This window comes from Lathyrus oleraceus, chromosome 7 (genome assembly GCF_024323335.1).
Source record: "Lathyrus oleraceus cultivar Zhongwan6 chromosome 7, CAAS_Psat_ZW6_1.0, whole genome shotgun sequence".
Lineage (NCBI taxonomy): Eukaryota > Viridiplantae > Streptophyta > Magnoliopsida > Fabales > Fabaceae > Lathyrus > Lathyrus oleraceus.
This window is the reverse complement of record NC_066585.1, coordinates 241,867,986-241,892,992: the sequence shown is the minus strand read 5'-3', so window position 1 is coordinate 241,892,992 and position 25,007 is coordinate 241,867,986. Positions and strand designations below refer to the sequence as shown.

The following is a 25,007-nucleotide window of genomic DNA, read 5'->3' as shown; positions in this document are numbered from 1 at the left end:
TATTGATAGGTTTAGTGAACTTTCGAGGAAATAAAACTAAAAAATTGGAATGATAAATAATAAAAGAAAAAGTATTTGTTTTATTCAAAATTTAGAGATGTCAGACATATCCCTGGAGATTCCTAAGCAAACCATAGCTCGATTTAACTTAACTTATGAGTTGGTCTAGTGTGACCCCAGTGACAAGGTGTAGAACTAGAAGAACAAATATGCAAGTGTATTGTTTTGCAATCGTCCAAAGCCTGAAAATGCTCACAAAACCCCGATCAACGTAATCATGATTTTCATTTAAGAGATTTCAGCATTCAGAATTGCTTTCTTTTCTCTCATTCCATGGTGCTTAAAGGGTGCAAAATTTCTGTTACACAAAACTGGGGAGCCTTTATTTCTGCCTAACGTATACAACACTCAACATATGGATTATTATGCTATATACAAAAAGAATTGTAACCTATATGAATGAAAATACTTAAATCTAATTACAAGAGACGAAGGTCTCAAAGTTGATTCCGTATTTGCGTCAATAAACCTTGCATCAACTCAATGTTTTCACTAAGTTGTTTAACAATGTCATCGTGCTGAAGGGAGGACTCAGACGTACCAATGCCGGTTATCAAAGCATTAATCTTAGCCTGTGAATCAACAACTGCTTCCTCAAGCAAAGTTATTGTTGGTTCCACAGATTTGTGTGGGCTTTCGTTTATTCGATTCGGTAATGGAGAAGGTTCTCTGTTGCTAACACTGCCGTCTATGCTAAGTTTTTCAGGCAAGAGAACATTGTCAATGCCTTCACTGATTTTTTCAGGCGAGAGAACATTGTCAATGCCTTCACTGATTTTTTCAGGCGAGAGAACATTGTCAATGCCTTCGCTGATTTTTTCAGGCGAGAGAACATTGTCAATGCCTTCGCTGATTTTTTCAGTCGAGAGAATATTGTTGCCTTCACTACCTGCAAATCATTGATAACAAATGTTGAAAGAATGACGTCAGACGGAATAGATGAGAGCATCACCCAACCAATCTTTGAAATGGTGCATTAACGATTTCCTATAATTTTTAACTTCAGCAGAACAAAATAACACATTAATATCATTTGGGTTACTATTCTTATGTGCTACCTCGCTTTAATGCTGTGTATACACTTAAATATTGAACCTAACTTAATCCTAGCGATTGTCCGGGTTTTATAACTTTATTTAGGCTATATGTCTAACCAGTGTGAGACTAGCCAGTGAAAAGTATTGCATACATTAAAAACATTACGCCATACCTAGATTGCCTAGCTGATCCATTACAGACTGGCCAACAGAACATTCTAGCTTAAGCAGTCGCAGAATTCCAGCTGTTATACGGCCCATGGATTCAATTTCAGATTTGCATAAAAAAGTGAGGCTCTGGAACTCATCCTTGGTTACAACAGCCTCGAACTGCAATGTAAAATCTTGATCATACAAAATCATATCCTATAAAGAGACAGTGATCACACACTTTAATTAAGAAATTCCCATTACCGGTTGCTTTATAGAGAACTTTAGGTTTTCCACTTCCCAATTAGCCATTTCATCATCGATATTATCTTCCTGTAATATCAAGCCCACTTCAAGGCCGATTCCCCCATCTGCATCAGTCAGTTTTTTAACTTCATTTGCAGTTAACATGGATGACGGAACATCTTCTTGGGCAGTAGGTTTTAAGAACTGCAGCCCTTGAATTCCAACCTACAAGTACCAGCTTAATATGCAAGGGTTACAACAGGACATGTCCTAACAACAAGTGAGGCGCATAAATAACAAGACACGCATAATTCCAATCAATAAGTCTGAGTTTTAGAATATGGCCCTGTTTGGATAAGCAGCATAATCTGCAGCTTATAGCATAAGTGTTTATCATATAGCGCTTATGAATAAGCCATTTCTGTTACACAAGATAAAATAAAGTCAAATTGTTTTCATATAATCTATAAATAGTTTTCAATTTTCATAAACTATCTTGAAGGACTTATGAAAATAATTTGAAAACAGCTTATTAACATGTCATAAGTTATTTTCATAAGTTCAACCATAAAGTCTCACAAGTGTTTATGCCAGTAGATAACCTCAAGTAACTCCATCAAAACATGCCCTATATTTAATATTCCATACAAGTACATCCCCTTTATTATATGTATTCATAGGAATAATAATGATACTCCGAAGAATCTCATTCCTCGGTAAATTCAAAAAATTGTTTTATTATGCTCAATATCTCACATACTTTTTTCAATTTAAATGGTGTGAGGAAGATGCACAAAGGGAGGTTATGTTCATAATATGACTTCCATTCCCATGCCATGGGCGAGATGATAAACACTCATCATGGAAATAAAAACTAAGTAAAACATGTAATGTCATCTCCAGGGAATTAAAAATACTAGAGACAAGAAAATTAAAACTTATATAAAAATGGGAATGCTATTTTCCAAGTTCACATCCCCGGGAATAACTTGCCATACCCTGAAACAAACACTGCAAGAATCTGTCCAACAACCTATTTCTCTCTAGTGGACAGCATGAATGGAATACATTGGAACTTAATGCTTATGATTTTCATATTAAGTATACAAAAAGGAAGCTATAAAGTTGACAAAATCATAACACAATTTTTATCAACTAAAAGGATTGGTGAACAAAATATTAAAGTTCTAACCAGGAGCAAAAACAAAAAAGCTATGTTGAAAAAAATGTCAACTTTAAGCATGAAACTGATAAACCATACTGGTTTTTACAATATGTTATTTATGTTTCAACATATCAGTTGTTCCTAGTCAGTCAAACAAAAATTGTGTAGCACATCCAATGATCCATAGTAGACGATCCAATCATCTACTATTCCATTTTGGTTTGATAAGTTATAGCAGCATTTGAATGATAAAGGTCGTAGATTGGAGTTCGCAAATTAGATTGCTAGGTCTCCCGATATACAATAGACCACCCATACCATGAATGAAGGAATGCAAATTTCTATGGGAAATACTAACTAATGTGCTGCCAAAATAGTTTTAAAATACTTTCATATGGTGTTTCTCCTTATTTCCTAGTGTCATCCAATCAGCCTAAGTATTACTCTTTAAAAACAGAAAGAAATTCCTTAATTATCCAGAGTAACTTATGCACACAAACTGCATTAAATCTTGAAGAAAGAAATATCTATTTACCGTAACCAATTCTAGAGGATATTGTATTCTATTTGAATGCACCTTGCCACCTGAAACCTTCTTTGTGCTACTTTTAGCATTTACTAGTAAACTGTGGAAGGTTGTGTGCCAACACTTCTGTTCTCTTCCTACGTCTCCTTGGCTGGAGAACCACCATCTTTCGGCCATATCTTGTGCACCTTCAAGAGCAAACAACCAGTCCCTCAACTCTATAGTTACATCCACATTATCTGGCTTCTTCAAGGGTGGAAAACTAGTTTCTATCCCTTCTATCATACTTTCTGGTGTAAAACATGGTGAGGAAGAAATTATACTTATGCAACAAATAAGACACGAGGAAACGAACATTGTTAAAAAAATTATATATTAAGCAAATACACCGGCTTTCAGTAAATGAGGTTGTCTCATACCATTTTCTGAGTTGTCAACAATTGGAGGTGATGTCTTAAAAAGTTTTGCCAATGGTCCTTTTGTTAAGTTTTCCAACCCTTTAGAAAGACCCTTCCCTGGACCACCATCAGGCCCAAGTATTCCAGACCGATGCAGGAGGGCTTCGGCATAGTTCATTCCCCCACCAAGACGAACACCAGACATAGAAGCGGAGACATTCAAAATATTGGACTCATTTTCTACGTCACAAAATGGTATGACTTGATTCATACTTAAGTTCAGAAACGGGACTGGGTGAGCATTTACATTCAATACATGATTGTTATCCACCCAGAAAACAGCTCTCAGTTGAGGGTATCCAACACCATTCACTGAAGAAACATTTTCCCCAGAACTAAATGCTGAGCCATTTTCACATGCCAAATACTCCTCAGAATCAACACAATCTATCTCAACACTCTCCCAATGTAAAGTGGATGAAATAACAATAGCACCACCTAGGGTTCTATGAGTGGCACTAATGAACAGATCAGCTCCGATAAACTGTACTAGAGCCATTCCCTCAACATTTACAGACGAAGATTCAAGAAATCGAAGTTGGAGGTTTTTTAAGGCTAAACTTACTGCAGCGTCACTAGGAATTTTTTCCATCAGCTTTCCACTGGAAGACTTATTCCTAACGTCATTTATTTGTTTCCTTTCCCAAGATGTCGCCATTTTTTCACTAACTCTCCCAAAATAATCATAGAGATCAAGGACAAAAAATAATTGTTCAATGGAAGTGTTGGATAGATACTGTTCACAGGAAACCCCGACCCTCACAATACCGGCAGGAGGAGGAACATTTAACAAGGGGCTGCCATCAGCAGTTGCCATAGCTACTTCAATGCAAGCATCTTTCAGATCAACACATCTCCAAAATTCAGCAGTCCATCCAAGAGAATTCTGATGCCCAAGTGTGCCAGTATTTGTTTCCAAAGATAAAGTAAGCTGGGATGCTCTGGCAGCCCACTTCTTCTGGCTAGCATCAATTGGTTGATCTTCCCAGAGACAGAAGCAAGCAGGATCCTCCTCCAGGTTCAGTATTCTTAGTTTCATTAAGGGTGAATCTAAAACGGAAATGTTTTCAATATGTAGCCTTGCTCCAACAAATAAGAATTTATCTGTATCATCTGTATTGCTTACACAAAAATCTAATTGGGCTTTATCCAAAGGAACTGTAGTATCCAATCCCTTGAGAGTGAAAATAAAAGAATTTACAGAGGAGTCTGGTAAAATGTCACCACGATTGACAACAATTCCATCAGCTAAGAAGGATGATATCCTCAAGCAGGACTCTTCGTGGAGGTGGACCTAGAAAATAAATAAATGTCATCCAATAACATATCTGGCAAAACAGTTTGAATAGATACACTGGCAGGCATTTTACTGAAATAACTTGCACGTAGCCACATACCATAAGAGGCTGACAATCAATAACTGTTTGAGAAGCAAGGGATGGTGGAAGTGGAGAAGGCTTGATCTGAAGAGTGTGAATGCATATTAGAGGAGTTCCCACAATCAATTGCCACTGCTGTTCTCCGAGAGGATATATTGGAGGGCAAAAGCTTCTAGCTTCCAAAAGAAAGGATTGAAAAAAATTAATTAAACATATTCTTCTCAAGAAAATGTGCAAATAACTTACAGTCTAATTTTTAATCCAGTGTATGTAAAACATTTACACTACCATGCAATTCTTTTAATGATATTTCCACATCATTGAAAGAATTTGACTTCTTAGATAACAAGTGATAGCTATTAATCATTGTAAAACAATATGAAGTTATCACCTCTGACATGCGAGTGACCGATAGTACAAGAGTTCACTTATCGATGAACCAAAATTAAATGCATACCAAACTCAGGCACTTGGAAAGCATCTTGTGTGGCAGATTGCATCGATGGTTGCACTAATGTGAATGGAGGGCATGAAAATGTATCCCTGTATTTCAAGAAGCACATACTACAATTTAGTTACATTATAACAATTAATACAGTAAACTAGAAAAACGACTGCATTCATATAACTATCAAGAACAACAAAAATAATCAAGTAGGGCATATTGCTCCTCCACACTATTCCATTTCCCTTTCCAAGCATATTTAGTTGCACCAGAGACTACCCAGGAAAAAAGTAGAGGCTGATATATAGGCAACCAACCCCCCACCTATTGCTCAAACTTTCATAACAGTTGACCCCCCAGCTTACTAAGTCAATGAACACAGATATACAGTACGATAGACACGCACACCAACACCCATAAAAACGTGCACTAACAAATCTCTTCATCCTTCCAATAGTAATAATCTAGGCATGGCACAAAGACACAAACCTCAAAAATAGTCCCGCAATTGTAATCCTGGTCAAGTTACTGTCATTATCTCCTTCAGAAAGACTGGCCTGCAAGGATAATATACCAAATAGTCACTCTCCTCTGTTGGAAGCCTGATAGCATGGCATGGCAAAGGGAATACAAACATATGAACTTGACATTGAAGAGATAGTAAAAAGGTGTATATTTGCCAACGGTGTGATGTATTTCGAATGAGTAAATGCACAAAACACAACCCGATAGCATAAATAATCATAGGAAATAAGCTGTAGAAGGAGCTTTTTAATAGATACTTAGCTGATAAGTAAGGACTTGTACTTGTACCAAATTGATAGATATGAAACTAGCTGTTGTTAAAGCCGGGCCCAAAAAGCCTTTTTATGTTTATTTTAACAGACCATAAGAGAGACTCTAAAAGGATCTGTCTTTATAGGAATTTTGAGCTGTAGAGGTAGGGAAGGTTATGTGATTTCTCTCTGTTTTCTGTTTCGAAGTTGGAGCCATACAAATTTTCCTTATCTAGGAGCATTGTTCTTATTGCTTTTATAATTTCACTAGTCATACAATCGACTTTTGTTAGATAGAAATTGTGTCCTATGACAAATTCACATAAACAGCATACATGTACTGTGTACAACTTTATTGCTTGTTTCCTCTTATTTCTAGATCATTCATTTCAAAGGTACTATGCCTAATTCTTGGTGAAAATAGGTGTAGCCGTGTAAGTGCTTTTATATTTTAAACACATACCATATCAAACCTAATATCAAAATATTCAGAACCTCCTTGCTCTCTTTCGTCCTTTCCTATCTAAAACCTAGAATTTCAACTAGACATCCGAAAAAAGAAAATGAGTGCATGGAGGAAGAAAATAAGCGATAATATTATCGAGGAAAATTACCCGAGAAAAAAAGAGGGACTGCATTAATAGCTCAAGCTGGAACCCTGCCAGATAATGCCAATAACTGTAAGATCATTTTGCAAAGTACATATACAGATTAGACTATTATTCATGTGATATTTGGGGATAAATTAGCAATGTCAGAATTTATAGGTCTTAATAAATTAGGAAGTTAAAATTTTAGAATTAATGTAAAGATTAGTCAAATCCTCAATCATGGTTTAGCTGTCCCTTTTCCTTCCTTAGGATTATGATTCACTCTAATTGAGTCATTTGCCTCCCTATGTTTCTTCTATTTGAGCTTGATAGAGATAGTATAGATAGGGACTTGTTAGTTTAATATCTAAGTATGCTGAGTTGTAACGCTGTTAGTTTGTTACAGTTGTCCAACTGTATTTTCTGTTAGTATGTGACAGCTGTATTCAACACTCTATATATATAGAGTGGTTACTGCATAACTGAATACAAGAGACTTTAATAGAATTATAATTGTCATCTCATAACTGCATTATGAGTTTCTATCATGGTATCTAGAGCTTCTTTTTACGATCCATGGATCCTCTGTTTCCGTCTTCGCAAGTGAAGCTTTCACACCTGATTTCAGTCAAGCTTGATGACAAGAACTTCAAGCAGTGGAAGCAACAGATCGACGGAGTTGTGCGTGGTCATCGCCTGCAACGGTTTGTCACCGTGCCGGTGATTCCTCAACGATCACCGTTCGATCCTGATTCAGCACCTCACGGTGCGAATTCTGTGTATCTTGATTGGGAACAACAAGACGCACTCATCTGCACGTGGCTTCTATCCACCATCTCCGATTCGCTTCTACCAAAGCTCGTGGATTGCAAGCATTCATGGCAAGTTTGGACGGAAGTTCATCGGTATTTTAACACGCTTCTCTCCACCAAAGCACGGCAGTTGAGATCAGAATTGTGTCGCCTCACGAAAGGATCACTTACAGTTTCAGAACTCATGGTTCGAGTTCGTGAAATCAGTGAGTCACTGATTTCGATTGGAGATCCTGTTCCCCTTCGTAACCTAATTGAAATCGTCCTTGATGCACTTCCAGAAGAATTCGACTCCATTGTTGCAGCTGTTAACAGCAAAGAAGAACTCGGTTCGCTTGATGAGCTGGAGTCGTCGCTTCTTGCACATGAGTCGCGACTGGAGAAGCATCGTACATTTGTCACTACTGCGCCAGCGACGGTGAATCTCACGCAAGCAGCGCCGCCGTCTACGACGGTTGCCATTGATCCTTCTGTCACTGAAGCGTTTCCTCAAGGTACGAGTCACGTGACAGCGCGCGTGGAGGTCGATCTGGTCGTGGAGGTGGCCGGTATGGCCGTGGCAGTGGTCGTTTTGGTAAAACGCAATGTCAAATTTGTCACAAATCCGGACACGATGCTTCCATCTGCTATCACCGTTATTCCAACTCAGCTGGCGCTATGTATCCACCTCAGAGAGCTTCCTATAATCCTTTTCTAATGCCTGCACGCCCTATGTATCCATCTTCCTTTGGCTATAGCACTCCCAGAGCCACTCCTCCTAGGGTTTCTGCACCACAAGCTTTCTTTGCAGGTTCTGAAGCTACTTTCAACAATCAATGGTGGTATCCTGATTCAGGTGCTTCTCACCATGTCACTCCTGATGCCTCAAATCTGTCTAACTCTACTTCATTGTCTGGATCTGACCAGGTCTTTATGGGAAACGGCCAAGGTTTGTCTATTACTCAGTTGGTTCCATGTCCTTTCCCTCACCAAACTATCCTAACTTGTCTCTCATCCTTCAAAATCTATTACTTGTGCCTAACATCACCAAAAACCTAATTAGTGTAAGCAAATTTGCTTAAGATAACAATGTTTTATGAGTTTCCCCCTAAATTTTGTGTTGTCAAATCACAGGATTCTTCTGAAGCTCTGCTTCGTGGTTTGGTGGGAAATGATGGCCTCTACAAGTTTCCAAATCCAGCCACTCAAGTTTCCAAGTCTACTCCAAGCCTTCACACATGTCTAGCCCAATCTTCTGCTATGAATAATTGTAGTTATACTCCTTTAGCACACAGTGATAATACTTCAAGTTGTATGCTTACATGTAATCCTTCATGTAACACTGCCTTATTAAATAATAATACAATGAGCAATTTTTCCAATTCTTCCCATATCAATGCTGTCACTCACAATACTGAGTTATCCTCTCAGCATGTTAACAACCCTTCCTCAATAGCTACCAATAAATATGTTCTGTGGCATACCAGGTTAGGGCACCCACATCACCATGCTCTTACTGAAATTTTAAAACTATGTCACATACCTATCCCCCCAAAACCTCCTGCTGAACTGTGCATTGCCTGCTGCTTAGGCAAGTCTCACAGGCTTCCAACTACCCTATCCACCACAGTGTACAACCAACCCTTTGAACTAGTGGTTTGTGACCTATGGGGACCAGCTCCAATGAAGTCTTCAGGTGGCTACACTTATTTTTTGTCCTGTGTAGATGCCTTCTCTAGGTTTGTTTAGGTGTTTCCTCTTAGACTCAAATCTGACACCCTAACTCAATTCACTCAATTTAAGAAAATGGTTGAACTTCAATGCAACTGTCAAATCAAATGTGTTCAAAGTGATGGGGGAGGTGAGTTCAGGCCCTTTACTAAGTATCTCACTAAGCTGGGTATTATTCACAGATTTACATGTCCACACACACACCATCAAAATGGTATAGTTGAACGCAAACATCGCCACATTGTTGAAACTGGTCTAACCTTACTAGCTCAGTCTACCCTCCCATTAAGATTCTGGGATCATGCCTTTGTCACAGCTGCTTACCTTATCAACAGACTCCCTAGCCTCACACTTGAGAATCACTCTCCTTACTCCAAGCTACTTAACAAACCACCTGACTACTCCAATCTCAGAGTGTTTGGGTGCTCCTGTTACCCTTTTCTTAGGCCCTATAACTCCCATAAATTAGACTACAGGTCACAAGAGTGTATCTTCCTTGGATATTCCACAGCTCACAAGGGATACAAGTGTCTTGCATCTAATTGACACATTTACATCTCCAAAGATGTTTTGTTCCATGAATCCAAATTCCCTTACTCCACCATATTCCCTACCACTTCTCAATCTATTCCAGCCTCCTCTTCCAATCCTACTGCATCTTCTTGATCTATGCCATTTCTCTCCTCTGTTCCTGTCCCTCTACAGACAGGCGGTCTTTCATCCTCTTCAACCAACTCTCATCAATCAGTTCCATCCAATATTGATCCTGTGGCCTCACCCAGTTCTCTGCCACCTTCTGGTTTGTCTACCACACCTAACACACCCAATTCATCCTCACAAGCTGGTTTGTTCCATAACACACCCAATTCATCCTCCCAGTCCTCCCCTGCTCTTATTATTTCTGACTCAGCAGAAGCCAGTACCATCTCTCCATCTTCACCCCAAAGTCTGTCTCCTAGTTCTACCTCTATTTCTCCCATTCCAAATCACCCTTTCATCAATCCCCTCAATGTTCATCCTAGCAGACTAGGGCCAAAAGAGGTATTACACTACCTAGAATTAACCCTACCTTGAACCTTACTCATATGGAACCAACTTCTGTTGGTCAAGCCTTGGCTGCTCCCCACTGGTTTCAGGCAATGAAAGAAGAGTATCAGGCACTGATGAGAAACCAAACCTGGACATTGGTGGCTCCATCTGATTCCAGAAAGCCCATAGGTTGCAAGTGGGTTTTCAGGACAAAAGAAAATCCTGATGGCTCTATAAACAAGTACAAGGCCAGACTTGTGGCCAAAGGTTTTCATCAAAAGGCTGGATCTGATTTCACTGAAACTTTTTCACCTGTTGTTAAGCCTGTTACAGTCAGGATTGTCTTAACTCTTGCAGTCACAAATAACTGGACCATTCAACAAATTGATGTTAACAATGTCTTTCTTAGTGGCACTCTTGAGGAGGAAGTATTCATGAAACAACCCCCTGGGTTTGAGTTTGCTGATAAGTCACTAGTATGCAAGCTAAATAAGGCCATCTATGGGTTAAAACAGACTCCCAGGACCTGGTTTGACAAACCCAAGAGTGCTCTTCTTCAGCATGGGTTTCAGGCCAGCAGGTGTGATCCTAGCTTGTTTTTGCTTAATCATGACAACCTTCACATCATGATTCTTGTCTATGTGGATGATATTATCATCACAGGCAACTCTGCATCCTTTATAGACTCCTTGATCAAGCATCTTAATGCCAAATTCTCTCTGAAGCAGTTGGGAAAACTAGATTATTTTCTAGGCATTGAAGTAACACACTTGCCTAATGGATCCTTACTTCTCTCTCAAACAAAGTATCTCACTGACTTATTGGCCAAAGTAAATATGCTAAAGACAAATGGCATGCCCACTCCTATGATTTCCAGCAGTAAACTATCAAAAGTGGGCTCTACTGCAGTTAATGATCCTACTGAGTTCGGTCCATTGTTGGTGCTCTGCAGTATGCAACATTAACTAGGCCTGAAATTTCTTTCTCTGTCAATAAGGTTTGCCAGTTTTTGTCAAATCCCTTGGAGGGCCATTGGAAGACTGTCAAGAGAATTTTAAGGTACTTAAGTGGCACACTTCATCATGGTCTCCCCATTCAGCCAACATCCACCAAACAGCCTCTGCAGTTACTAGGATTTTGTGATGCTGACTGGACATCAGACCCTGATGACAGAAGATCTACTTCAGGTGCATGTGTGTTTCTTGGTCCTAATGTGGTGTCATGGTGGTCAAAGAAGCAGCAGCTTGTGGCCAGATCCAGTGCAGAAGCAGAGTATCGCAGCATGGCTCAGCTGGATGCAGAATTGATTTGGGTTCAATCACTACTGCAGGAACTCCATTGTCCTTTCCAAGTGCCTAAAATCTTGTGTGATAATTTGAGCACAGTCACTCTTGCTCACAATCTTGTTCTACACAACAGAACCAAGCATATGGAGCTAGATATCTTTTTTGTGCGTGAGAAAGTTCTCAGCAAAAGCCTAGTTGTGGCGCATGTTCCAGCTCAGGATCAGTGGGCTGATGCCCTAACAAAACCCCTATCTGCAGCAAAGTTCATTCCCTTGCGTGCAAAGCTAAAAGTTTTCAACAAGAATGACTTGACAAGACCCCAACTAGCTTCTAAGGGGGAATGATAGAGATAGTATAGATAGGGACTTGTTAGTTTAATATCTAAGTATGCTGAGCTATAACACTGTTAGTTTGTTACAGCTGTCCAGCTGTATTTTCTGTTAGTATGTGACAGCTGTATTCAACACTCTATATATAGAGAGTGGTTACTGCATAACTGAATACAAGAGACTTTAACAGAATTATAACTGTCATCTCATAACTGCATTATGAGTTTCTATCAGAGCTGTACTACTCAGCCGTAGTTAGTATACCAATAAAGCAAATATTTTCCCATGGTAATAGAGCTGTTCGAGCATGAACTACAGAGATGCCACGGTGGGTTCTAGTTCAGCCGCCTCCAAAATGAGTAACGGTGTTTGACCCAAAAAGGAAAAACATATATCTCCTAGAAGTTGAGAAATTGCCCAGGCTCTTAAGTTTCCAAACAAAAGTCACTAAGTATCTTTAAGGAGATGCCATTTTGACTGCCGCCTACTTAAATAATAGACTTTCTAACAGAACTCAGGAAGTTAAAACTCTATTGCAAATATTTACTACTTGTTTCTTAACCAGTCACATGTCTAATACCAAACATCCCTTAAGAATTTTCGGAAGTGTGGCGTTTATCATAACCATGATTCCAGGCGTTCAAAATTCGACCCCGCAGCACACAAATGCATTGGGTATCCCTCTAACCAAAGAGGATAGAAATCCAATGATCCAATGTTAAAAAAAGCACTTTGTCTATGGATGCCACTTTTTCTAAAGGAACTTCACACTGTAATGAGCCCCATCTTCTGAGGAGCACTATAGTGAAGAAAGTTTCTCAGACACCTCTGATTTATACTTTGAACTTCTCAACATTTCTCTAGAAAATTAAGAACTAGAAAAAGAAAATTCATTGGAAAATGAGGTAGAGAATGAAAACCTTTGGGAAACAAAAGAACAAATGCCATGTCAAATAAAAAAAACTAAACCATCAGAGGAATGTGCGAAAGGGCACAAAGGTCTGGTATATTCAAAATAATCCTGGGCCTAAAAAAAAGGAAGAAAGGCATTAACTTGCACTTAGCTCAAAGTGTCCCATGTCAAACTTTGTCTTAGAATTTGGGTTGGACCTAATTCAACCTTAAAAACCAACTTGTAAGGTGAGGGTTGCCCAAACTTTATAAACACTTCAGATGCCGTATCTCTAAGCAAATATGGGACTACATTCACCCCTCACGCCCAACACAATGAAGTTGTGGAGGGTGCAATGAAGGCAACCCAAATACTATGATTAGACGGCTAGGGGCGGTCCACCATAAAGGCGAAATTTCCAACACTCAGTGTCTTGCAAGAATATCTCACCCTCATATTGTTTTTTATTTCATAAGTCTCTAGTGCTGGTATTCCTAATAATATTCAAGAAGCTCTAAATGTTTCTAAATGGAGCTTTAGAGAATAATACTACTTGGGACAACGGACAAAGTGAACCTACTGAATGGGGGAGAGGATTGGAAAAATGGCTTTCCTTATATTGAAATAAAGTTTCAGTAAATTCCCTTTTGATGTCAAAAAAGGTGCAAAACTAAAATTTGAGATTAAAGCACAAGATTGTCCTCCTGCACAAATTAAGAGAAATATATTTCTTGGCAAATGGCACATAATGTTTTCCTTGATCTTTCTAAAGAGTTGCAGTTTGTGACAGCATAAGCAATACTGTTGTCAATAGCAGATTGCAAGAATTAGCGAAACACCAAAAAAATCATTTTGAGAAAACCGATAGCGTTGAGGGCAAATAAATAACTATTGTAAATAAATAAATAACTATATATTTTATTAGTAGTAAAATATATAGCACTAATCATTATGAAATAAATAACTATATAATTATACATAAACTAAAGTACATTGCATACTCTTGTAAATAATGTATTTTTATTAGTAGTAGTAATTTGTACTCGGCCAATTAGTCAAACTCATTAGGTTAGAAGAGCCTATATAAATTATTTAGTGCTTGTAAATTATTCATGCTAGAAATATATATTATTTAGTTTTCACATGGCATCAGAGCTCCCAGTCTTGGGGGGCCTTGCTTCCGCATAAAGTCAAGTCGCCGTCTTTGCGGCTTCTTTTGATTTCGCACCTTCATTGCGGTTTATTTTGTTTTCCCACCATCATTGCGGCCTCTTTGAGATTCAAAAAATACCATTTATTGAGACACTGTTTATAAAAAAAATAGTCCAATGTGTACATTGTTCATTCCGCACGCACTGCTCAATGCCCAATATTGTTCATTCCATGTCATTGTTCATTGAGCCGACGTTGTTCATAAAAAAAAGTAACTTTTCCCCGAATTGAAGCTTGATGGCCTCTTTACTATTTTCTGTCTTTTTCTTGTTCTATTAAGTAAGACATGGTCGCACGACATCAATCAATATGTCTAAATGAGAATTGGTTCAATTCAACCAAAATAAAGTAGAATGGTTGAGATCCTTCCTTATTGAAGAAACCAACAAGTACCTTTTCTCTGGCATAGTTAGGTACGTTTCTATTTCCACTTCCTCTTGATAAGTCACAAATTTCTTTTAAACTCAATATTTCTGGAAAATCCTATAACCAATATTAGATTTTTGAGCTGCTAACCACCTAACACTTTTACCCGCACATTTTTTCACTTATTCACCTTGTCTTAACAAGAAAATACTAGCAGCAGATGGTACCTTTATAATTGTAGTAGGTCAAGGAAATGTTCAAATAAGTCCATCTATAATCCTAAGAAATGTTCTTCATATTGTCCCTGTACTTAATTTCCATACAAAAACTCACAAAAAGACCTATAATGTAAGAAAATGGACAGAAGTCCAATGCGAGACATAACATGAGGTAACTTCTCTTGAATCTACTCATATCCGATAGTCCAATCCGACATTATGTGAGATAACTAATTCAAGTGATCATCTCATGCACCTGAACCAAAGTCTAAGCCAACATTGCATAAAAAACCTAAATCCATCCCAACTAAACATAAGAAACCAAAATCCAGTTTAATACCACCACTACATTAGGAAGATATACACCTTCCAATTTCCCTTAAAAAAATATACAATAACGTGTCCCAAGAAACCACTCTACCCTTTGTCCAACTTCCTATGTTTTGAACATTTCTCATCAACACCTAAAGTCTTCCTCACAAGCCTAAACATGTGTTGTCAAAAGCGCATTATAACATCGCTACAGCGGAATAGTGTATCAGTGGTAGGATTCGGTCCAAAGTTTTCAGTCTACAAGCAATCGTCAGCAATAGTGGTTGTTATAGCCGCTAATTGAGAAATTGCATGTCTAAACTGTTATCGCGCCTGATAGTATTGGACGGACCAACAAGACTTGCACTTAACTTTTATTGATTTAGAGAAGGCGTACAAAAGTGTCTAGAGAGATTTTGTGGAAAGCTTTAGAGAAGAAAGGGGTTAGGATTGCATATATTTGAACTAACGTAGTATGCGGACACAGGGTGGAGAGACAGACGATCTCCCCCATTACAATAGGTTTGCATTAAGGTCCAACCCTAAGCTTCTACCTTTTTACTTTAATTTTGGATATACTCACAAAACATATCAAAGAGCTAGCATCGAGATGCGTGCTTTTTTTGTAGATGACATAATCCTACTTAGAGAGTCGAAGGAGGATTTAAATGAGAGGTTGGAGAATTGGAGACAAATTTTAAAAATATAGACTTTCGTATAAACAGAAGTAAGACGGAGTATATGAGAAGTAAGTTCAGCAAAAGGAGAAGTGTTTCTAACCTAGATGTGAAAGTTGGAGACCATATCATTCCACAAGTCAAACGGTTTAAATATCTTTGGTCTGTAATATAAAACGATGGAGAAATAGAACGGGATGTAAACCATCAAATTCAAGTTCGGTGGCTGAAATGGATGAGGGTTCAGAGACTTTATGTGACACAAAGGTACTGCTCAAGCTGAAGGGAAAAATTTATCGGACTGCGGTAAGACCTCCGATGTTGTACGGGACAGAATGTTGGGCGGTTAATAATCAACACGAGAATAAAATAAGTGTAGCAAAGATGATGATGTTGCGTTGAATGTGTGGTAAGACTAGACTGGATAAGATTAGAAATGACAATATTAGCGTGTTTGGTAGAACCTATAGTAGAAAAGATAGTGGAAAATAGATCTAGTTAATTTGGGCACGTAGCGGGAAGATTTGTAGATTATGTGGTAAGGAGAGGAAATCAGATGGAAAGGAGACAAACAGCTAGAGGTAGAGGAAGACCTAAAAAAACTATAAGAGAAGTTATTAAGAAAGATCTTGAAATTAACGATTTGAATAGAAGTATGGTCCTGGATATAACATTATGACGGAAGTTGATCCATGTAGGCGACCCCACTTAATAGGATAAGACTTGATTGTTGTTGTCGTCATCTTTTTTTTAATATGAACCCTTATTTTTCTTCCTACTTTTAATTCATTTCTATTATGTTCTTTTCTGTTTAAGTTTTATTACTCTACACTCTAGATTCTTTAACTGTTAAGTACAATGATCTCTTTAATTTTACGTTTTTTTTAGTATTTATGTTTACCATATACACCAATTTTTAGACTTTGCAATAACAGCTTTACTGCTATAGTATTTTATAGGATCGATGTTACACAACTCTGGGATTAACAACATAAACCTAAAACATTAACAATATATATATATATATATATATATATATATTAAAGGCATTGTTTAAAAGGAATGGAAATTGTTGAAAAATGAGCGAGTGAGAGACATTTAAACCGTGTGTCGAATAGCACTATGGAGATTGTATTATATAGTGAGATTTAGTAAGGTCCATTAGGTCAGAATATTCTATTTAAAAATATTAGTGTTTGTCTATTCATTATCATCAATAATATTCAGATTCAAACATTGTATCGCGAGCTCTCGTTTGAGAGGGTTTCGCTTTCGCATAACAAACCCTAGCTGCCTTAATTTTCGACACCCCAGCCACCTTAATTGTGATTCTTTTTTCAATACCCTAGCCGCCTTAATTGCGGTTCTTTTTTTTCAAAACCCTAGCCGTCTTAAATGTGGTCTATTTCATTCTGCATTCATCATAGTCACCTTTAACAAACCCTAGGTCCTATTCACCCGTGTTCACTATTCATACAGATGCACCTATCCCCGTCCTTCTTTTAATCTCACCACACACACCACTGTCGAGATCTTGAAAAAACTGGCAAGACCCCTGAATTTCACCGCCGAAAGACCCTCCATGCGCTGCCACTCTCTGGTTGCACGGAAAAAATAATTTTTTTTAAAAAAATCCACTCTTCATGGCTGGCGTTAAAAATGAAACATATTATTACAAGTCAGAATCAGAATTACCAAACATCCCTCCAGTTTACAAGTTGCAAAAAAAGAATTATTTGAAATGGTCTCAACTCGTGAAAACAACCTTAAAAGGTAAAAGAAAATTAAGACACCTAACAAAAGAACCTCCTAACAAGATAGATCACAAGTTTCAAAAGTGGGATACAAAAGATTTTGTCATCATTTTATAGTTATGACATTCAATGATTCCCAAAATTAATGACACTTTCATGTTCCTAAGTACGAAAAAGGAGATTCGGAAACTATTAGAAAAAAAGATTTACTATTCTAAGGCCAAAAATGTTGCCAAAATATTTGATATGAAGGTGAAAACACTAGCGACTAAACAGAAAAATAAAACAGTTACGAATATGCTAATCATCTCAAAATCTGGTGAATGGAGTTAGACCACTATGTAGTTATCAAAACCAAATGTAGAGAAGATTCGACAACACTTAAGGAGTACAGTGAGCAAGATAGAGTCTATGATTTTCTGGTGGAACTCAACTCTGACTTTGATCAAGTTAGAATACAAATTCTTGATAAAGAAAAAGTACCAAACATTAATCAGGTCGTGGCTATAGTGAGAAGTGAAGAAAGTAGAAGGGGATTAATGCTAACAACAACACCTATGGAGAGCTCGGCAATGCTAGCTGAGAAGAATTCAACATGATGGTTTATCAGAAGAAATGGGGAGGAACCTATGTCAAGAAGAAGGGCGAAGGGGTGTGGTTCAAATACCCCTCCTAACAGAGAGTGGGGACAGAAAGGAGACTTATCAAGAAAGGAAGGACGTGCACAGATGGTTGAAAATACTAGTGGAGACAGTCTAGAAAAACGGATGCAACTTAACCTAAATGAAGTAGAAAAGGTGAGGTCTCTCCTCAGTAAGTTGGAGAAACCAAAAGGTACTTGTTCTTTAACACATTCAGGTATGTTTCTATTTCCTTTTCCTTTTGGAAAATCTCCATTTTCATTTGGACTTGATGCTTCGGATATCTCATTTAAACAATACTGGATACTGGATTCTGGAGCCACTGATCACATAACACCCTTAGCCACACACTTTGCCACTTATTCACCTTGCCCTAGTAACAAAAAAATATTCAGTGCAGATGGTTCTCTTATACCAACAGGGAAAAGGTTCTCTTATACCAACAGGGAAAAGGTTCTCTTATACCATTGTCGTTAGTGTCATCCTTTCTTTAGAGTCATTAAGCAGTTATTTTTTATTTTATTTAAAATATTAGATGTTGAAAGTCTTCATTATGAGGTGTGTGAGCTTGCTAATCGCAAGAGTGTACCTTTTTCCGTTATTAATAAAATGAGTATTTTTCTGTTTTATCTAGTTCATACAAATGTGTGGGTCCATCTAATATTCTAAATATTTCGGGTGCCCGTTGGTTCGTAACCTTTATTGATGCTTGTGTACTCTGGTGACTTGGGTCTACTTAAACAAAAATCTGAAGTTAGTCGCGTGTTTTCTCAATTTCTCTCCATGGTTAAAAATCAATTTGGTATGAGTATTAAGAGGATCCGGTCTCATAATACCAAAGATTACTTTAATCATAATCCTAATTTTGTGTCAAAATGAAGGTATTATCCATGAGTCTTTGTGTTAAAACGCCCCCAACAAAATGGCATTGCTGAGAGAAAAAATGGACATTTGTTTAGACCAAACATGTGCTATGATATTTCAAAATAAAGTTTCCAAGAAATATTGAGGCGAGGCAGTTTTAACGACATCGTATCTCATAATCGTTTGCCTTCTATTGTCCTTGCCTCCAAAAATCCTATGGAAGTCTTATCCTCGTTCTATCCTAATGTGTCCACCTCTAGTAACCTCACTCCTAGAATATTCGGGTGTCCATCGTTCGTCCATATGCATAGTGATGGTAGAGGGAAACTTGATCCTAGAACCTTGAAATGTGTCTTCATAGGATATTCTTCCATCCAAAAGGATTACGAATGTTATCATCGACCATCTCATAAATTCTTTCTCTGGAGATATCACTTTTCATGAACAAGAAAAATATTTCATTGAATCTCATTTTCAAGGGGAGAACGTAAATGAGGAAGATGAGACTCTCCTACTTCCTGACCTTATTCTGGAACCAGAAATTGAGGTTGAAACTAGTAGTGACAATATTGGAATGGAACTTGATTCTGGAAAGATGAAAATGTTGAAACTGATGGAAGATATAGGAAGAATTTAGTATATACAAGAATAAAGATCATTCCTGAATCTAGTCATATCCAAGAGTCTGATCTGACATTACATGAGGTAAATCTCATTAGCCCTCTAAACTCTAATGATTTCAATTTCTGAATTTTCTCAGGAACGTGACCCAAATTCCAACTCAACTTCACCACCACGACCATCACACTATAAAGATTTAAATCTTCCGATTGCCCTTAGAAAAGATACCAAACACATTACCAAAAAGTCACTTTATCCTTTATCCAACTACCTAAGCATTTAACGTGTTTCACCTACCCATAAAGCCTTCCTCACAAATTTGAACACTATAACAATACCCACCTCTCTATCTGAGGCATTGTAGAAAATGGAAACAAGTCATTGATTTGGAAATGAAGGCATTAGATAAGAACAATACTTGGGAATTGGTTTCTCTACCAAATGGAAAGAAACATGTAGGGTGCAAATGGGTATACACGGTTAAATCCAAGGCAAATGGGTCTGTTGATAGGTACAAGGCAAGATTGATAGCCAAAGGATTCACTCAAACCTAAATTATTCAGAGACATTTTCTCCAATTACAAAAATGAATACTATTAGGGTAATATTATCTCTGGCAGCAAATTACAATTGGAACTTAAACCAATTTGATGTGAAAAATGCATTCCTTCATGGTGAACTTGAAGAAGAAATCTACATAGTTGTTTTATATGTTGGTAGCTTCACAAGAATCTGTTTTCTACCTTCTGAAGCAAGCATCAACTTTTTAATGCATGCATACATCCCATTTATCACCTCAAAACCTTATGCAATAGAGGGGTTGGCGTAGAAGAGTTATGACATAGGAAATGGGTGTAAGCATTTGTTTTCTTCCTCAAAGCACAAACATCTCTCAACCCAGGTCTTTCTACATTTCTTTTATAATACACAGCCGAGTCATTGCATGATTGTACAAAACATGTTGAGATTGACAAACATTTTATCAAGGAGAAGCTTGAAGGAGTGAGCTCCATTCCATTTGTTCCAACCATCAAACAGATTGCGGATGTGGGCGTTTTGTTTGAACACCATTTTACCAAGCTGGGTATGATAAATATAACTGCACCAACTTGATGGGTAGTATGGATAAATTAGGAATGTTTGAATTTATGGATTTAAATAAATTAGGGAGTTAAAATCCTAGAAGTAGTGTAAGGATTAGTCAAATCCTTTATCATGGGGTTTATCTTCCCTTTCCCCTTCCTTCTTTATTTCTTAGGATTCTGATTCCTTTAATTAAGAGATATGTCTCCCTCTGTTTCTTGTTCTATTTAAGTTGTACTACTCAGAGCAAAGAAGAAATATATAAATAAATAAAATTGTAATGAACATATCAAGCCACAAAGCAAATATTTCCACAATATTTAATATAATTAAAGGATACTTATATCAATAAAGAATAATGATATACCAGAATCTTTAATGCGGAGAAATATATGATCCACAACAATTGACACACGAGAACGCCCAGCAGCTTCAGTAGATTGCTATCATGATTAATTAAACAACAAATAAAGTCTCAGATGATATAATGGTATTATAGTTTTAACCTTAACAAACTAGTGATAAATGATAAACTCAAAGGAGGAAGAGGCAATATGAAACCTGCTGGGAATCTACATTTCCCCTGTTTAGACAAACATATACTCCTGTCATAAAGCGGAGAAGCGCACGTAGCCCTGTTCATATATGTTGCATCAACCTCTGGTTACAGCTGTGTCTTATCTATCAATTAAATATGGATACTGGAACCCTAACAAGTCCCTTTTACTTACCTGGTTCACTTAATGCAGGGCAAACGACTTCTGTGACATGCAACTGAACCTCGAGCCCAAGTGGACTGTTCAATTCAGTTCTCTGAACGGTGATCTGATAAATATAAAGATGAAGTCATATTTCATGAGTCATGATATTGTACAACAAGTTGAAGGAAATGAATTCTTACGTATGCTTCTCCTGATATTCCTTCTATAAAACGCTCGCCTCCAAAGAATACTCTCTTTGCACCATCATCATCTCTCAGGTTTGAACCTACTTGAGAACTGCCTAAAGTAGCATCCGTGAACATGTCAGGATGAGGCAAAAGATCAATAGATAATGATTCCCATTCCAATTTCTGGAGAAAAAATTTAAATTATTTTGGGCTAATACAAATATAAGCAACATAGAAATGCTCAATTTTAAAAAAAACATATAACAGGAAGGGATACATTCTGATGAAAGGAGAAACATAATATAGAAAAGGCATATATGAAGAAGACCAAATCAACACAATGCATATACAAACAAGAAAATAAAATGAAAGGTGGTATAGTACTTTGAAGACATAAATATACTTCTTATTAGATGAGAAATCCCGTGCCTCCTTAAGATTTACAACCTGAAAAAAAATGGTGACGGAAATAGACTTTATACTCCTGAAGTATCAAAAACTATATCATAAAAATAGTCTCAACACAATTACCTGCCAGCTTTCATTTGTGGTACACAGCAAAAGGTTGTGCATGGTTATAGAAGCCATGGGTGGTGCCCTACAATTAGTGCAAGGATATTTACAAATAAATTTCAGGGAAAACTTATGACACGGTTTGAGTCAAACACATAAGTATAATTCACCACATTTATGCTAAAAGTTATCCCATACAACCACCAACTGTTTCTCAAATGCTTAAAAAATACAAGTTTATACACCGCATCAACTCCAACAGAGAGTGAGATACTAATATTGTAATATTAATTTAAATTCCCTAAGATCCAAATCCATCACAATTGAAAATGATTCTGGTGCATGAATAAACTGAGACAGCAAAACCAGATCACTAGTAAGACGAATTTACCATGTTGCTGCCCCTGTGAGACAAGCACTTCCATGAGTTTCAAGTAACAGATTAACTGTATGGATCTGTATTGTCATTCCATCTGCAATCTGAAGGTTGCCGAGTCAGTAGAAATGAATAATATTAAAACTAAACTTATGTATTGATGGAAAATGACTAGTATATGGACAAAATTACAAATCCTTGTCCTATTCATCCCTGATATTGTTCGATATGGGAAATGACTGGTATACGAAAGGAACTACTAATCTTTATCCTATTCTTCACTAAAGTTGTTCCATAAATTAAAAAGATTGCTTTGGTCATATCTCTAGTCAGTTTGGGATCCCAACATACCTCCTCAAGCCAAAAACTAGACATCTAGAACTTGAATAAATTGCAAGTGGCCCAATAACAACACTCCCTCGAGCCTAGGATTAGAGCTGTGGAATGTGGACGAATACAAACTTGGATTGGAACTCTAGCATGAACAAAGCCAGGTGGCCTAATAACGGATATAGAATAGGCTCTTATACTATCTTTAATTTAGGCTAGGTCTAATGCTACCTCAAAATCAAGCTCCAGAGGTGATGATTGCTCAAGGATTATAAGGACTGGTTTGATTGTATCTCTAGACCTAGGAAATGTCGGATCTCGTCAATCTCCGCCGACATCTTTATTTTCATGTTACTCAAAATAACCGGAAACAACTTTAACAGAAGGAAAAGAGGAGGAGAATGACCAAGTACCGTGACAGGATGAAGCGAATAACTCAGTTCCCACCCCAAAGAAAAGTATAATAAGGAGTTTTTGCTTTTCATTTCCTATTTTCATTTGTTAAATTTTACTACAACCGACATTTTTTTCGCCATACGGTTAGCAGAATATGAATATCACTTACTAATACATATCAATTTGGGCTTATAAAGGATAGTCAAACAACCTTATCAGCGAAACCATACCCGCTACCCTTGGCAGAGGCCCCTGAAGGCGTGGAACTGCATACAACAGTGAAACAAGGATGGTGAAACTTTAATAGTTAGAATCAAAAGCATCCCTCTATAATGAGATCTCTCACATACAATAATCAGCAAGAGACTGATTTCACTACCTGGTTGGAGTCTTTGGATTCTCAGATGGTTTAAAATCAGAATTCTCTTCAAAAACCAAATCGAGCCTATCAATTTGCACAATGATTGGTTCTATCTGTACATTGCTCACGGACGGTAGCTAGAAGGTCAAATTGAACTCAGTCAATCAAAAACCATAAAATCTCCATCAAAAAATAAAAGTAATAGGCCTAACAAGAAAATATTACGATGGAGTTCGATCGATTTTCTTTTGCTAATAACTAGAGTATGTCATCTTGTTCACAATTTGTTTCCAACTTTCTAAGAATTCGTGAAAAATTGCCAAAAACAAAATGTGGCTTTGTACTTGTAAAATTGAAATTATTAGTGGAAAAACAAAAACACCCTATAGAACAAACATAGAATGGGTGGAAAATGTACAAAAACTGTCCTTATTTTTACAAAATGCTTAGATTAGAACATTGTAAATTACATTAGACTAGACGGAAAAGACCAGAAGTTTTTACCCCCATTTTCCTCTTCATTTCTTAAAAGAAATGAACATCTAACATTACTATAGTTTTGGAGTATCAATGTATAATTAATGTCATCAATTTAAAAAATATATGCATTTATATTCTTTGTTCACTTCAAAATTATAGTAACACCTCAGTTTTTTTGAGAAATGGAGAGGATCCTTGCACATTTCAATTGATATTCGTAGAATAACACGAAGAATGAACCAATTAGTGGAAGCAACAAATTGACAAACCTTGATCTCCAATTTTCCAACTTTGGCTGTGGCCACATTGAGTGCCGGCGGCAATCCAACGCTGGAATGCAATGCCTCACCGTTTATATCTGAACTCAAAATTCAAAAATTCAAAATCAACCAATCATCGTAATCATTAACATTAATTTTGAAATTGGAAGAAGAAAATGACCTAAATTAGATAGTTGAACGGTGTGACCCTGCAACTTGAACTGGTCTCGGGTGAAAGATTTGAGCCAGTATTTGAGAGTATACTCCAAAGCTCTTGCCAGGATTGATTCCATTCCTCAGTTTCGTTTGGATGGAAAGAAGAGATTCGAAAAACCGTTTCTCCGACAAGCAACAGCCAATAACTAGCAACAGAACCGTCGCCGATCATATATATCGGATCACGCTGTGTATTAAAAATATCAAAAAAGAAAACGAAGGCATTGATTAATCCGGTTCGGGTCGGACTATTCGGATCGGCGAGAACATTTGGATTTTTTGTGATTGAAATGAGAATCGGGAAACAGAGGGATGACGGGTGATGTGGTTTTTGCGGCAAAATCACGTGCCGGGAGAGCGTGTGGAGGCGGGAAGCGACACGTGCGGCGCGTGTTTGAGACAGTTAGTTTTAGCGGGAGAAAAGAAAGAGCTAACTAAAACCAGAACATACGTGATACACATCCATGTTTTGCGAGATTAGTAAAAGTTGAAAATATTGATTTATTTTTACAATATGAGATTAATCTTAATCAACTCGCCTTCAAAAA

General features: G+C 37.4%; 1 protein-coding gene across 3 annotated transcripts; it reads right to left on the bottom strand.

Moving 5' to 3' along the window:
• Positions 1-257: 257 nt before the first annotated feature.
• On the bottom strand, positions 258-24,915 carry LOC127101966 (uncharacterized). 3 transcript variants are annotated; one of them, XM_051039387.1, is made up of 20 exons: positions 24,425-24,912; positions 24,253-24,341; positions 23,522-23,640; positions 23,354-23,408; positions 22,432-22,520; positions 22,059-22,125; positions 21,912-21,974; positions 21,540-21,710; positions 21,370-21,463; positions 21,200-21,273; positions 21,006-21,081; positions 6,857-6,900; positions 5,956-6,023; positions 5,479-5,564; positions 5,040-5,197; positions 3,604-4,936; positions 3,194-3,474; positions 1,512-1,718; positions 1,271-1,427; positions 258-949 (listed from the first exon to the last, which is right to left on the bottom strand). In XM_051039387.1, exons 1-20 carry the CDS (start codon positions 24,534-24,536, stop codon positions 498-500), a joined length of 3,795 nt encoding a protein of 1,264 aa, XP_050895344.1. In that variant the 5' UTR covers positions 24,537-24,912; the 3' UTR covers positions 258-497. The 3 variants fall into 3 exon arrangements, 2 of the variants coding, with proteins under 2 accessions (XP_050895344.1, XP_050895345.1); XR_007794700.1 differs by lacking the exon at positions 258-949 and having other exon boundaries at positions 1,276-1,427; positions 1,512-1,731; positions 24,425-24,914; XM_051039388.1 differs by lacking the exons at positions 258-949; positions 1,271-1,427 and having other exon boundaries at positions 1,521-1,914; positions 24,425-24,915.
• Between the last annotated feature and the right edge of the window lie 92 nt (positions 24,916-25,007).

Coding starts and splice junctions, on each gene's coding strand:
- LOC127101966 (XM_051039387.1), bottom strand. CDS start 24,536: ATGGAATCAATCCTGGCAAGAGCTTTGGAGTATACTCTCAAATACTGG. Junction 6,024..6,856: donor AGTCCCTCTTTTTTTCTCGG/GTAATTTTCCTC, acceptor TTATCCTTGCAG/GCCAGTCTTTCTGAAGGAGA. Junction 5,198..5,478: donor TTTCCAAGTGCCTGAGTTTG/GTATGCATTTAA, acceptor TTCTTTTGGAAG/CTAGAAGCTTTTGCCCTCCA.